We start from the raw sequence: 15,974 nt of genomic DNA on the forward strand, positions 1-15,974 counted from the left end.
TCTGACCAAAACTTCAAACTTTTTTAGTGGAAAAGAGAGAAAAGACCATGGTTATAATGAAATACTTTCATGGGAACATTAGGCAATCAAATGATGAAGCGTAATATATCTGTATTTGTTTTAGTTCCAAATTGGAAAATAGCAAGCATCCTTCTTGCCTAGCAAAGGTTTGCTGTCTTTTCCATGGTGTCCTTTAGTGAGCTTATTTGGTTTTGAGTTCTGACTGGAAGGAGAATGTGTTAGTGACAGGTAGCCAAGGGCTCCAAGGCTGTCTTGGCTAGGATACAGGGATCTGCAATTAGAAGGCACCTCCATGTGATGGTTTGGTAGATTATACAAAAGGATAAAATGTCTTTTGGGAACTTAAGTGCTAACAGCTTGGCCTTTGAGGTGTTAATCCTCATGCACCATATATTCATCTTAACTTAGTTTTCTCTTTCATGAATATTAAGACAGAAGTAGCACATATGTGACATCAGGAAGATAATCTGATAGAAAGATGCATTAGGAAAGCATTAGAAGTCTAGTGGAAGGGAAACATTTTCTCAACTGTTCTATGAAAACCCCAGCCATGATTAAACAGAATATGTTTAAATTTTGAGCGCAGTAACAAACACAGTAGTCATAGCAGACTTCCAGTATGTGAAGGGGGGCTATAGGGAGACTGCGGAGGGACTATTCATTAGGGACTGTAGTGATGGGACAAGGGGTAAAACTTAAACAGGGAAGTTTAGATTGGATATAAGGAGGAAGTTCTTTACTGTTAGGGTGGTGAGGCACTGGAGTGGGTTGCCCAGGGAAGCTTTGACTGGTCTGTCCCTGGTGGTGTTCAAGGCCAGGTTGGACAGAGCCTTGGGTGGCATGGTTTAGTGTGAGGTGTCCCTGCTCATGGCAGGGGGTTGGAACTAGATGATCTTAAGGTCCTTTCTAACCCTAGCTATTCTATGATTCTGTGATTCTTCTCTGAGGGGTTATTCCCTCCCTGAGGTGATCCCCAGCTGTGGGTGTGTGCTGGTTTTGGCTTGAATAGAGTTAATGGTTTGGATTTGTGTTGGAAAGAGTGTGGATAATTGAGAGATGTTTTCATTACTGCTGAGCAGTGTTTCCAGAGAGCAAAGGCCGTTTCTGCTTCTCATCCCACCATAGAGTAGGTGGTGGGTGGGCAAGAATGTGGGAAGGGAAACAGCGAGGACAGCTGACCCGAAGTGACTAAAGGAATATAGTCCATACCATATGGCATCATGCTCATCAATAAGAACTGAGGGAAGGGTGGCAGAGGGGACACTGCCCAGGGACTTGGTTGGTGATGAGCAACTGTTTTCATTTGCATCACTCGTCTTTCTTGGTTTGTATTTTCTGTTATTTTTTTCCCTTTTCCTTACTATTATTACTATTATTGGTATTGTTACTGTTATTGTCATTTTATTTTTTTTTTTTTAGATTGTTAAACTGTTTTTATCTCAACCCATGAGTTTTCTTATTTTACATTTCCAATTCTCCCCCCATCCCGCGGAGGTATGTGAAATGAATGAGTGGCTGTGTGATGCTTAGTTGCAGGCTGCAGTTAAACCATGACAGAGTCACAACATTTTACATTTACTTCTCTTCCAGATTGCTCGGCCAGCCCTTTTTGATCAGCATGTGGTCAACTCCATGGTGTCAGACATTGAAAAAGTTGATTTGAATAGTATTGCATCTCAGGCACTCCTTGCAGTCTCAGGGAGCGCAGACTCTGATGGGGAGGTCTACAGTGAATGTAAGTTCATGGTGATATATATGTATCATTAAAAGTAATTTGCTTTTTCATTCCATACCATGCTAGCCTACTTGGACTGAGAAAAGGCACACAGATGCCCTACATCCTCTAGTCTAGCTCTGTGTTAACTTCAGTATCTCAAGAAAACCAGTTAGTTGCCCTAGGATGTCCTACAAGAACAGAAGCTTGGCTGAGAAGTCACAAACAGTTGCTAAAGAAATCATTCACATGTCAGTTGCTAAGTGTAATCAAATCTCTTCAGTTTTGTCCTAATGATATGAGCATATTAGCACAGATCAATTTTTGAAATATGTCTCAAAAATTCCACATCATTATGGCTTAATTTAATGAACATTTGAGCTACTTTACATTTCTTTTTATGAACAGATTTTTTTTTTATGCATGTTGTTCTTTAACAAAATACATAATTTTCTATGAAGTATAACAGCTATTTTCATACACAGAATTAGAGTGGAGAGTGTTAACTTTCATATTACATACCTGTTGTTAAAAAGAAATACCCTTTTTCTCTATTAAAAGGGTAACTTTTGTCATAGGAATCATGTTGATCAGAGTTTGGAGAGCTGAAAGGAATAGCAGTGTGTTGTCCTGTAAATATTATTACTTGATCATGAAAGTTTGTTGTCTTTAATAGTTCAGAAACCTATTCATATTTTCATTTCAGTTGCCCATTTCCTACATTTGGTGTAATTGTTTTCTATTTTGTTCCCTGTGCTCTTCCACACTGGTTTAAAAAAAAAAAAAAAAAAGAGAAAAGTAGAGACCTAACTGGTTGTTCAGGCACTTTTTTTGAAAATGGGAGTTTATGGAGTTAGATTTACATTATATTGTGAGAAACTTGTAAAATATAAGGTAAACCTAAAAAAGTGTACAAATCTGCAAAGTCACAGATAAAGCTTTACAACTAGACTAATAAAAATGTTTTCAAGGCTGAATCTTAAAAGGAATTGAAATTAACAGATTTTTTTTTTTCTTTTATTGTGAAACTTCATTGTCTTACAACTTGTATCACTGTAATGCTTAAGTAGTTTAAATATGTATGTGTGATGAATGTGTATCTGCTTGCTTTGCTGGGGAATTGCTTATTTCTTTACTGCTCTAATTCTTTGCTTTTCCTTTCCATGCTACAGTATTGTCATATTGCTGGTGAGTGGCTTTTTCTCACATTCAGAATGGCATGAAATGATATGTTCTCCTTTTTACATGGTAGATGACTCTGTTACAGTGTTCCAAGAACTGAAGGACCTTCTAAAGAAGAATGCCACTGTGGAATCATTTGTTGAATGGTTGGATACTGTGGTTGAGCAAAGGGTTATCAAGGTACCTTTCAAATGTTCTGTCTGACTCAAGACCAAATCCTACTGCCCTTACTCCTTACACAGTCAGACAGTCCGCTTACTTACACAGTTCCTTTACATTTAGGTAGTCCTATTGGTTACCTTTGTGGAATTCTTATCTCTGCTCCCATCTCCTTATTGTAACAGGGAAGTTCTTCATTTGGTGAGAAAGGTTCCAGTGCCATTAGTTCCAATTAATCATATTGAGTGCTGTTAAGTGGTCTTATGTGTGCAACAAACTTAAGAAGTATCTTAACATGAAAGTATCAGTGTACATGAAAGAAATCCATCCACCTTATACGTGTATGCAGAAACACAGGTATATTGCTCAGCGAATGAGCAGAAGCTGTTCCTTCGAGAATCAGTTCTTTATTTCCAGGTTCAGGCCAGATTGGATGGGGCTTTGAGCAACCTAGTCTAGTAGAAGGTGTCCTTGCCTGTGGCAGGGGGGTTGGAACTAGATGATCTTTTAAGTCCTTCTAACCGAAACCATTCTACCATTCTGTGGTTTCATGGTATTTGAATGGTGTAAGTTAATGTAGCAGATGGATTCAGAAGTAGCTAACCTGTAGAAGGATTTCTACAGACCAGGGTAAATGATGCAGTTTTGTAGCTTTGTTATGGTTCTTAACACGGTAATTGATGGTTTTGATGGGATTGTTTTTTTAACTCCTGATTTACAAGATGCTTTATAATCACAAGTATTTTATATGCATGTAGTTACGTATAAATGATTATACTATGGCTCAGAACAAAATAATTGAATTCTATGTTATAGCTCAAGTAAGAGATATTTACCAATACATAACTCTAATTAATGTGAACTAGCAGAATAAATTGTTACCCATTGCTTGCTAGAGCTGAACACTGTTCTTCTCATCAGGTCTTGTTCTATCTGGAAATGGAATATTTTGTCTGCCATTTAAGGGAGCACTTCATATGAATGGATGCAGGATGAGGAGGCAGTGCAGTTAGCTTTGACCGACTTGCAGGACAGTGACTCTGCCACTTACAAAACAATCATTTTTCCTTTCTTCACCTGTTTTCCCAAATTTCAATGGAGACAGTGATAATTTCTTTCCTTTAAAGCTCTTTGAGTTTCCTGATATTTGCTGTCATAAGTGATCAGCACAGTGGGGAGCTTCGAATGATTCAGGGTAGCAGAGCCAAAGCAAGTCCTCAAAACTCCCACTGAAGCTAAGCAATCACAACTTATCCAAACAACTGAATGATTATGGTCTAAAATTCATTCCACAATTTCAGAAGACAATTTCTGATAAAGAAGCCAGGCAGAAAGGGTGACACTCTCTCTCATTCAGCATTCTACTATGTGATATGTTATTATTAAAGTTAACAGGTATGGTTCCTAGCATTGTTTTCCTGTAGTTAAGGGTAAGAAATACCAGTGATTCCTGATAGGAGGCTAGGTCAAATAAGCAGAAGCTAATAATTTACAGAACATGTAATCCTTCCGTTGCTGTCTGCCTTCTGTTCATGCCAAATTGCAGTTACTGTCAAATTCACACAACAGCTTCTTTCTGCTTGCTGTTTGAGAAAGCAACAGGGCATACATTACCACACGAAAAAATCACTGCCAGAGCGAAGTGACAGCATGAAATGAGCAGCATTAAAAGTGTCAGTATTATGTTAGTAAGCATACCATTTTGTAAGAGAGTCTGGCCAGTGTTAGACTACATTCAAGTACAAAGACTTATCTCCCTGTTTATATGGAATAACATAGTGGCAGAGGGTAGGGTTTTTAAAATTTATTTCTGCCCTGTACACCTGTATATTTACAGAACATTTTGGCATCTTTAATACTAGAATATGAGGCAATTTGTATGCCTTCAGGGCACAGCAGAGCCCAAGCACTAAGCTGTTTGCATCATCTGACGTTGTCAGACCTCTGCTGTGGTTGAACTGAAATAAATGAATGATGCTCTTTATCACTTTAGGACACATATTATGAAGATAGTTTGAACGAGGCAGCTTGATCCAACCCTGTCACATCAGCTCAAGTCAAAGACTCCTTGAACTCTCACAAACATTCAATTCTTGTGTGTGCAGAAAACAAGTTGGCATATTTACCAGTATCTTACTACTCTCTTTCAGGCAAGCAAGCAAAATGGGAGGTCATTAAAGAAGAGAGCTCAAGACTTCCTTCTCAAATGGAGTTTTTTTGGTGCTCGAGTGATGCATAATCTAACTCTAAACAACGCATCAAGTTTTGGTACCTAGGCTTTGTAAAATCTCTCATGTTTTGTACATATGTGCTAACACTTACCAGCTTTCCACCATTTCCTGAGCAGAGGAACATATCCCAGTCTAAAGATTCTTTGTTTAAAGCCACAAATACTGTATAATGTGCTTTTCAAACTAGCCTTTCATTGTAAATGCTAGCAATATTTTGTTGGTGAGCAGTGTCATGTTCATTTTTAAAAGGTATTTTTTTTTTGCATTTGAAAAGCTGTGTTTGTTTTGACATGGCAATGGAAATATAGCTGCATACCTCAGTGTAGGCGACAGAAGATTTAAATCATTAGTTTTACATGTGGATCAGTTGCCAAAAAAAAAAATAATTAAAATACTGCTGTGCAGAAGTTCTTGTGCATATTACGTTTTAACACAAGCACAATAAATTTGGCAGATCACCACTGATGTAATTCTGGGATCAGTAGACAGTCAATTAAACAGTTTGTGGTTTTTAAAACGTAAGTTTCACATGTCCGTCTTTGGAAGTGTTTACATTTTTGGAGATTTTCAGAAAGAACCTTTTATAAAATAGAAGATGGTAGAGCAAGTGAAACTCACTGTGAATCTAGTACATGATTTCCTAAGTTTGGCTGCAGGTAAATTGCAATTTAAAATTTCAGAGTGCATTTTAAATGGCTGTAAGGAGACACACATTTTTAATGTGAATCCTTGAAATAAGGTCAAAGACTTCACCAGTTATTGTCTGGTTATTTAGCACAAGGCAAACAGAAGCAGAGCAGAGGCATTCTAGCAGACTTTGGCCTTATCTAGCTCCACTGTGTGCCCTCTTCAAGTATAAAGCATGTCTCACTTTCATCAGTATTTTTCTTTGATGTAATTAGTGGTCAAATAGCCTACAGGACAGTAAACAATTGAGCTAGGTGGGCCAGTGCAAAGAGAGATTAGAGCTAGAACTTAGGCACTATACCATGTTGGTCTTGCCGGGTCATTTAAAGTCCACAATTATTTGTTTGTTTCACTCACTTCTTGTAGAGTGGTGAGAGATGGTCACAAAGATAACTTAGCTACTCTCTCTCTTTCTCCTCCCAAAGGTTCTTTTCATTTGATCCGCATGCTACTAGATGAGTACATCCTGCTCGCCATGGAGACACAGTTCAACAATGACAAAGAACAAGAACTCCAAAATCTACTGGACAAATACATGAAGAATTTAGGTAACTAGAGCTTGGTTCTTTTAAATGTACTCCTTTATTTTTAGAAATTGGCTTATTTGTTTAAACAGAAACAAGCTTACTGTCTTCTCCTGAAGGTCTAGCTATATTCAACATTGTCAAATTCACTTGAAAAGCTTGTGACCCCTCAGCAATTCATTCCCACCTTCCTAACCATAGTTCACTTAATAACATTTTGTGGGAATGTGAATACACTGGATCTGTGGGTACAACAAACACTTGTAGGTACATCTGAAGGGCCACAAACTGAAGTATGAAAAGAGGTATAACTAGCAGAAAAGGCAGAAATTCCTAATCCAGTTTTTCTGCCAAAGCTTCAATTGGGCCTGGAACGAGGAACATATTAAATGTTGCTAAAATGTAACTGTTCCTGCAAGGTTGGAACACAAATTTGGGGCCCTGTTTAGCATCTGGCTGAAGTATTACAGTGTGGAAGAGAAACAAAATGAATTTAAAAACCTTAACACTTTCCATCTACCAGGCTTCTTCAAGGTTAGTCAGTTTGAAGTCATATTCTCCAGGCGCTTTGCTATAAAAATGAAGTTTAATTTGGATCAAATTTAAGTCCAACTTAATCCCCAAAAATTCAGTGAAACTTGACTGTATAAAAATAGCTCTGCTGAAATATTTTTTATTAACATTAGAACCAGCAATCATTCTTTAACTTTTTGGTTGTTGTTACTCTAAATCTGCCCTTTGCTGCAAGAAACTTGCATAGAATTTGTCTGACAGTCGATGTTTTTAATTCATCATTCAGGAAAAAACTTGTTCTGTGTAGCAGTTGCCTTATGCTTGGATATTTAGGTGAAGTCCTTGAAACCATAAAGTCCTGGTTTCCACTGAAGAATAGCAAAACTTCCACTGACTTTTTCAATAATCTGCACAAAACTGTACAACTACTGAGTAAAACAAATGCTTTTCTCTAGATAGCAGTATGAAAACAGAGTTCAAGCATTCTAAAATTCCTATTGTTAATTCTTTAGGATGAAGTGTCATAAGCTTGGTTCACTCTTGGTGCAATTTACTTGACTTCATTGCTGACTCCTATTACAAGGGAATCAGTCTGATTTGTACCTTCACTATGATGGCTCCAGTAAGAAGCTGATACTCTGTGATGTCGATCTGTGGTCAGGGAATATGATACAAACAATTCCACTGAGAAGGTTAAGACTAGGTCAATATTTGTATTCATTGGCTACATGCAAAACATGGAGGTGTCACTATGTTTTAAAATAAGCAAAATATGAACAAATCAGGCTGCTCATATGTTGTCTATATACTCGTGGTGAATTTATGTGCAATGAGCATATATAACAGCCACCAAGAGTTTTCACTTACTCTTCCAGATGCAAGCAAAGCCACCTTTACTGCATCACCCAGCTCTTGCTTCCTAGCAAATCGTAACAAAGCTGCTCCTCTGCCCAGTGACACTTCAGTCAAAAATGAGTGTCTAGCAGAGCAAACCTACGTGTCCTTGTCGGCTAGTCAGCCAAGCAGTGTATCTTCTGGTCTGAACCCTTTTGCCGCAGGAGACAGTGGGAATATGCATCTGGCAGGTACGTAACAGTTCTTGTAGTTTGTCCTTCTCTTGCTTGTTAGGCTTTCAGTCCACAGTAATATGTTGCTGTAATGACCATATGCATTTATAATGACCTCTAGTAAATAATGTTTGATGAACTCACCTTCTGTGTTGATTTACAGAAGATGGCAATTGTAGAGCCTTGCCAGTAACAGGTCCTCTTGGAACAGTGGCAAAACTATTCTATACTTCTTGGCTGGTTCTTGTGAAGGCAGAATGAACAGTAACACCTGGAGCACATGTGACTTGTATTTCATACATACATACAATACAATCACTTAGGTTGAAAAAGACCTTTAAGATCATCAAGTCTAACTGTTAAACTAGGACTGCCAAGTCCACTGCTAAACCATGTCCCTAAGCACATCTACACATCTTTTAAATACCTCCAGGTTTAGTGACTCCACCAATTGCTGGACATTGTCATTGAATGTGACAGCCTCTAAGCCAGAGAATGAAAGTGGGAAGCTTTGTACCCTGAAGCCATGGATTAAAAAGCATTGGTTGTATAGGTGGGGGTCACTAGAGGGACAGTGCCTTAACAGATCTGCTCTATTCAGCAGTACTGCAGTATGAATTTTGATTGCAGCTAATGCTTATTTATTCCAGGTCAGATGGAACTGTCTCAAAGCACTGGTCACCTGATGACTCCACCTATTTCACCAGCCATGGTCAGCCGAGGAAGCGTTATCAACCAGGGGCCGATGGCTGTGAGACCTCCAAGTGTAGATCCAGTGTTATCTACACATTCACAATGCTCTTCTTATTCAGAACCCCTTTACCAGACACTGTCACAAACTAATCAGAATTACTATGGAAACAATTCCAATTACCAGATGATGTTCAGAACTCAGGCCCATTCCACTCCGGGAGTTTACCACCACAGAGCAGAGCACAGCCGCTTCAGTGCCTTGAGTGAACAGCAGTTCTCCAGAGACTACTTCAGCAACAGTTGTGCTGTGTCTCCATACAATGCCAGATCCCCTTCTAGCTATGGTCCCTCATCCATGTCTCAGGACGCACACAATACGCAGTTTCTGAACACTGGGAGTTTCAACTTCTTGAGCAACTCCATGTCTACATGCCCAGCACCAGCATATCCTGCTAATGCTTCCAATGGTATTAATAGATATTTTCTTTTTCCCTTCTGTTTCTCTTCCTTGCTGGAGTAAACCACCTTTTATCTGCTTTTTTCTATAGAAGATGTTTTTCAGCTGTTATTTATACCTTCCTGTTTTGCACTTCTCTGATGACACACAGAGATTGTAAAGTAGCTTAACAAGCAACTTAAGAATGTATTTTCCTTTGGTGCATTCATGGTAGACCTCAAATGCATCTGCTGTGCCTATGCTAATCTTACTTTGGAACCACTGCCATGTCTTGCACAAAGGAAGCAAAACCAGGCTGACCTTGTGATTTAACAATCTCTTGAAAAGCCCCCCAAACATCTACTATGAAACAGAGAAGGAATAAGATAGCTTACCTCTGGGATCAGCATAATGGACCATTCTAGTCACAAGGTCAGGGTGGTGAGACAAAGTACAAATATGTGCATTAGAATTAGTTTGAGACATCATCCCTAATATTTCTCTTGTTTCAAGCATAAAGTTATTGCACCAATCTGCTTTAGAGATATGGTCAACAAAGCTATCCCCCTCTTCTGGAAGAAAAAGACAGTGTAATTATTGAATTTGTATGGATTTGTATATTTTTTTTGCAGATTTTTGTTCCACATGTACTTTCCTTGACGGTGCACTTCAGAAGGGAGCACAGAACTGTAGATAGGAGTCTCCATGGTGTCTCTTATGGCCACTAACTGTAGGCTACTGTTTGATTCTTGATCTTAGACTGGAAGGGCAATTCTGTACTGAAGGCGTGACTGAACTCTTAGGATCTTTTATACTCCCATGTTACCACCCCTCTTTTGGGTCAATCACTGCATACGTTTCTAATGTTATTAGGATGTATGAGTACATAAATAATCTTACTCTCAAGGGACTCAGCCGGTAACAATTAACTTTTGTCCCAGGTTGTCACAGGCTCTTACCCTACCCTTTCTCCTCAGCTGTATTTTCACTCCGCTTTCTTTTCCAATCTCCTATCAATAGGGTATTATGGAAACAATATAAATTATCCAGAATCTCACAGACTTGGAACAATGGTGGATCAACATGTTTCTGTAATCAGCAGTGTAAGCAGCATTCGATCATTGCCATCATACAGTGATATACATGATCCACTGAATATCTTGGATGACAGTGAAAGAAAACAAACAGGCTCATACTACACAGAGTCCTCACCTTCAGTCACCTGTCGGACTCCTATGTGTAAGTATAGCCAATGACTAGGAAGAGCTATGAACTTTTTAGCATCTGAACAAGTGATGAGTATTAAACTGTAGCTCATATATATAGCATATAGGATGCAATACTGAGATAAAATGGCTCAGTACCAAGGGCATCATAAGATGTGTTTTCCTTAATATTGCAGGACTGTGGGTTTAATAACTCTTCACTTCCATAAGGAGGACTGTGACACGTTGTCTATGAGGACTGGAATGACTGGCCTGGGTCTCAGTTGCAGAAAAATCCATATTAGAAAACACTTACTATCTATTAAGTGACCTAATAATGGACTGAATTCTTCTAAGGGCTCTTAAGGATACTCACTGTCACACAGATCAAATGAACCCTGGGTCAGAGATGTCTAGACATATGCTGCTTATGGCATAGTCCCTTCCTGTCCTGTGCTTCCATAACTGTGTGTCTTAGGCAAAGCTCTCACTGACAGTGAGTTTTAGGTGAAATTACCTAACCCCAAAGGGTTTGTTTTGGTATGTGCATTAAATAAAGGGCATCTGAGTTTTGTCTCACATTCCAAAAAAGGGTTACATGGAAGATATAAACTAAGGCACTGTTTGTTTTGTTGTTGATTACCTCTTCCTACTGCTTACCTGTTAGCCTCGCACAAAAGATCAGACATTACTTACCCCATTAAGGCTCTGCAAGAATTCAGTGCCACTGAAGAAAATTTATTGAAGTATAGGTAAATTGAGTGTAGTACAGAAGTGTTGACGTTTCCACCCTTCAGATAGTGTGCCTGGTAGATAAGGTCTCCATCAGATCAAATTGGATTGTTTTTTTTGTTAAATCCAGGAGATAGAAAACTTGCAATTAAGGTAACCTTTTTTTTCCCCACAGCTTCAAACATGCAAACCACATCTTCCCAGTGCATGTATGGAACACTTGGTCAGTTCCCTTCTCAGGAAAATCTGGAGCCCCATGGCCCACCAAGCAGAGATACGGTGTCATCTTTACCACCAATCAACACTGTATTCATGGGAGCAGCTGCTGGAGGAACTTAACTGGGAGAGTCATGTCAGTGCCTTTAAGCTTACATTCCAAATCCAGATATTAAGGCTATGATACAATCCCCTCCAAGTTGATGGAATAGAAAAGTATTACATATAGGTGTTAAAGGAGGGATATTAGCAGTCCTGCACAGAGAAAAAAATGCTATATTCAAATTGGGTCCTGCTTGTGAATCACTCAGGATTGTTTTCACCATTACAATTTTTCAGTCAAAAATTCTGGGTGAGCAGAAAGAGCCAGTGATTCTTGCAAGCACAGACTTAAGTTGTAAAGAAATGATTACATCTATTCCTAATTTATTAAAAATGCTATTTTAGTCTTTCACTTACATCTTTTTGTATAAAAATGTGTATTTAATGCCTGTGTTGCTCATTATTTATTAGGACCACAGAGTAACTGTTTACTTTCTCTTATTTGACAGAGTGTCAAATATATGTATCCTACCTCCTATGGAAATGTTTACAAGGTCAATTTTTACTGTTTTAAATGAAACTAAGCCAAATTCTTACTTTTTTACTGCTGTGCTCTGGAAAGTCAATTTCAAATATTTACTGCCTACTTGTGTAAGTGAAAGTCCTCAGGAAATAACTAAAAGATATTGAGCTTTGTTTTCTGTTGTGTTTTTTTTCTTTCTTTCTTATAAAATAAACCACATTTTCTTAACAAACTCTACAAAACATTAAAATATAAGCAATCTAATTGCAGTAGCCTGCCACTGTAGCCGGATAACTGAAACAAACAAAACAATCATAGAATCATAGAATCACAGAATCGTAGAATCATAGAATCATAGAATAGTTAGGGTTGGAAAGGACCTTAAGATCATCAAGTTTCAACCCCCCTGCCATGGGCAGGGACACCTCACACTAAACCATGTCACCCAAGGCCATCCAACCCAGCCTTGGACACCACCAGGGATGGGGCATTCACAATCTCCCTGGGCAACCCATTCCAGTGCCTCACCACCCTCACACTAAAGAACTTCCTCCTTATATCCAATCTAAACTTCACCTGTTTCAGTTTTAACCCACTACCCCTTGTCCTGTCACTACAGTCCCCGAAGAAGAGCCCCTCCACAGAATCCCTATAGGCCCCCTTCAGATACTGGAAGGCTGCTATGAGGTCTCCAAGCAGCCTTCTCTTCTCCAGGCTGAACAGCCCCAACTTCCTCAGCCTGCCACAAAATGTCACAGGATTTCAAAATTACTTGTGCTATGCACCCAGAATTTCTGCTGGTGTAAATCCACAAAAAAACATCCATCAGCTTTCATGGGTTTAGGGCAACTGTATACTGAGACCAGAAATAGCAATGATTAAAAAATACTGCAACCCTCCCAACTGGCTATTTTAATAGAAAAATATTTTACAAGTGCCATGATATTCTATATACAAACATGCATTTCTGTATACTTCTGGAGAAGTTAGGTGAAGAATATTCACTACTGATACTGAAGAGGACGAAGAACGCACACTTACAAAGCAAGCTTCTTGCTACCCATTCATGAAGTAACAGGTGCTATTTTATAATCATACTGTCTCAATATCAGATTCAGATTTGCATTTAAATCCAGTCTTCTGAGGTTAGTTGATACCTGTATTCCATTCAGCCTACTCAATATATCCTGAATATTGTGGACTTTGATAGTAGCGTATCATGGTAAGTTTCGTACTCCTAATCCTGTATAACTTTAGTTTCTATCATGAGAAATCTGACTGCATCACAAGGAGCACTGATTGTGCTAGCTTATTAATAATTCCTGATATGAAAAACTTTTATGCAGAATGAGACACCATACTTCAGCAATTGACATGTAGAAGACTTGAGCTCTATGCTTCCTAATTCAGGGTGAAGTCTTCTGCTGTGACCAAAAATGCCATAATGATGCAAAAAAAAGCTTTGGTTTCAATACAAATTTCCAATGACATGGAGTGGTAATACAGGCTGTTCAAATAAATATATATTGTGCAAGGCTTTACAGCAAGTGAAATAAGTACTGCAAAAGAGTTACTTCATCATGATTATTCAGAGCAGGATATATTTGCCCCTAAAATTAGTCCTATAAAAGTCAGGCTCTCTGTGTAACTGAGTGACGTCTATAGTCAATGAAGAGATAGATCTTTCCCATTCCAAGTGATTTAAGATGGGGAAGGAGAGTGTGAAGGTAAGGGATGTGTCATTATGGGAAGGGATATGTGACTACCCAGAAGTGCTTGGCTTCTTCTGCTGACAAATGGCCCAGCATAAGTAATTAAGATGGAAACTTTCACATCATTGTTGAATTTATGTGAGAGCAATGTGTAGAATTTAGAGGAAGCAGGCAGCCACTAGCAGACAGGGTCCTAGTCATTCAGGCCCTACATAAAAAGCACAGTTTGTGGTACATAGTGACTCATATGTGATTTATATGTGTCATTTCCAGTCATTTTCCATTTTTTCATGTGAACCATTTTGCATTGTAGGGTGGGGTTTTTGATGTAAATTACTTTATCTACGCTTTATCTGAGATAAGAAACAATATTAAATCATTAGATGTGCAGTTTCTTGTGATGGCTCATAACACAGAGTATCATGAAGTACCACACTGTTGTAGATTGCAGTTCATTATAGAATCAATCAATCCTCAGCAAAGAGCAGTAAAAAAATATTCAAATATACAAATAGCCGGCTAAGAGAAATCTCTCATAGCGTTGCAGAACAAAACAAACCCATACTAATTGTAACTAGCAAAAACAAATCAGAAATTCCCAGTTTATAACCCATTAGTTCAGTCAAATACGTGGTTTGATTAATTCAGGAGGCTTTGTCTGTGGGAAATGAAATAATTCATAGCTTTCATGGGTTTCCATGGGAAAATTTTTACCTTTGGTAGTATAGCAGCCTTACAGTAAATAATACGAAGAATCAATGAAGTCGCCACTTAATGGTTTTGTATTACTCAGTTCAGGTGGATTTTTGTGGATAGGTTAATAAATTGGTTTTAATATATACATGCCAGAAAATCTGTGACAAAAAATTGTACAGAGTACAATTAGTGTCAATATTGCATAAAGAAAAAAAAAAAACAACTTTTTTTTTTTTTTCCTGAGCAGGAAAGATGAAAAATGAAATCCTTTTCATCTGTTTGCCAATATCAGTGAATTTGAACTGGTGTTAGAAAAGGCAAAAGAAATGGATGAACAGGTCAAATCTGCTTCCTCTTCTAAGTACAATGGATTCTTATACAAATAAAAGGATGGCCAAGGAGAACCTCTATCCTCTACTGGATACTAGGGGAATCCTAGTGACTGAGGATAAGGAAAAGGCTGAGAGGTACTTACTGCTGCCTTTGCCTCAGTCTTTCATAGACACGTGGGTGGCCCTAAGAGTACTCAGTTTCCTGAGCTGGATAGCAGAGATGGGGACCTGATTGAATTCTCCATAATTCAGGCTGAAATGGTTAGTCACCTCCTGTTCCACTTAGCTGTACACAGGAGTACCGAAGGAGCTGTCAGAGGAGCTTTCTAAGCCACTCTGCATCATCTGTCAGTGGTACTGGTCTAGTGGGCAGGTCTCTGAGGAATGGAGGTTGGCCATTGTGACACCTCTATAAAAAGGGCAGGAAGGAGGATGCCAGAAACTACAGATCTCTCAGCCTGATCTCGTTGTCAAGGAAAGTCATGGAGCAGATGATTCTAAGTGAGATCATAAAGCACATGTGGGAAAACAGGCCTAGTGAGCATGAGTTCATGAAGGGCAGGTCCTGCTGACCAACCTGATCTCCATCTATGATAAGGTAACCTGCCTGGTTGATGAGGGAAAGGCTGTAGACATTGTTGATTTGGATTTAATTAAAGTAAAGCATTTGACACTGTCTCACACAGAGACATTGGCTGCTTATGACCTGGATAGGTGTATTCTTTGATGGGTTGGAAACTGACTGGCTGACCGAGCCCAAAGAGTGGTGGTAAATGGCATCACATCTAGGTGGCAACCAGTCACTAGTGGTGTCCCTCAGGGCTCGGTGTTAGGGCCAGTGTTGTTTAACATCTTCATTGATGATCTGGATGGGGGGATTGAGTGCACCCTTGGTAAATTTGCAGATGACACCAAGCTGGGTGGGAGTGTTGGTCTGCTGAAGGACAGGAAGGCTCTGCAGAGGGATCTGCACAGGCTGGACCGATGTGCTGTGGGCAATGATATGAGGTTCAACAAGGCTCACTGCTGGGTCCTGTGTTTGGGCCACAACAGCCCCATGCAATGCTCCAGGCTTGGGGAAGAGTGGCCAGAAAGCTGCTCAGCAGAAAAGGACCTGGGGATGCTGATTTATGACAGCTGAACATGACCCAGCTAGTGCCCAGGTTGCCAACAAGGCCAACAGCATCCTGGCCTGTATCAGAAATAGTGTGGCCAGCAGGGCCAGGGCAGTGATCATCCCCCTGTACTGGGCACTGGTGAGGCTGCACCTTGAATCCTGTGTTCAGCTC

General features: G+C 39.3%; 1 protein-coding gene across 1 annotated transcript in view; it reads left to right on the forward strand.

Moving 5' to 3' along the window:
* Nucleotides 1-12,112, forward strand: part of RFX6 (regulatory factor X6) — a 39,228-nt gene extending 27,116 nt beyond the window's left edge. The window contains exons 12-19 of the mRNA XM_057413196.1: nt 1,612-1,756; nt 2,988-3,097; nt 5,227-5,344; nt 6,420-6,542; nt 7,907-8,116; nt 8,749-9,258; nt 10,248-10,466; nt 11,340-12,112. Of these exons, the coding sequence (XP_057269179.1) occupies nt 1,612-1,756; nt 2,988-3,097; nt 5,227-5,344; nt 6,420-6,542; nt 7,907-8,116; nt 8,749-9,258; nt 10,248-10,466; nt 11,340-11,503 (1,599 nt within the window). The 3' untranslated portion in view covers nt 11,504-12,112. The remainder of the gene's footprint in view (nt 1-1,611; nt 1,757-2,987; nt 3,098-5,226; nt 5,345-6,419; nt 6,543-7,906; nt 8,117-8,748; nt 9,259-10,247; nt 10,467-11,339) is intronic.
* The last annotated feature ends 3,862 nt before the right edge of the window (nt 12,113-15,974 follow it).

The sequence above is a fragment of the Pezoporus wallicus genome, unplaced genomic scaffold, assembly GCF_028554395.1.
Source record: "Pezoporus wallicus isolate ANWC-B61680 ecotype Strahan unplaced genomic scaffold, APGP_CSIRO_Pwel_v1 contig_7505, whole genome shotgun sequence".
Taxonomy (NCBI): domain Eukaryota; kingdom Metazoa; phylum Chordata; class Aves; order Psittaciformes; family Psittacidae; genus Pezoporus; species Pezoporus wallicus.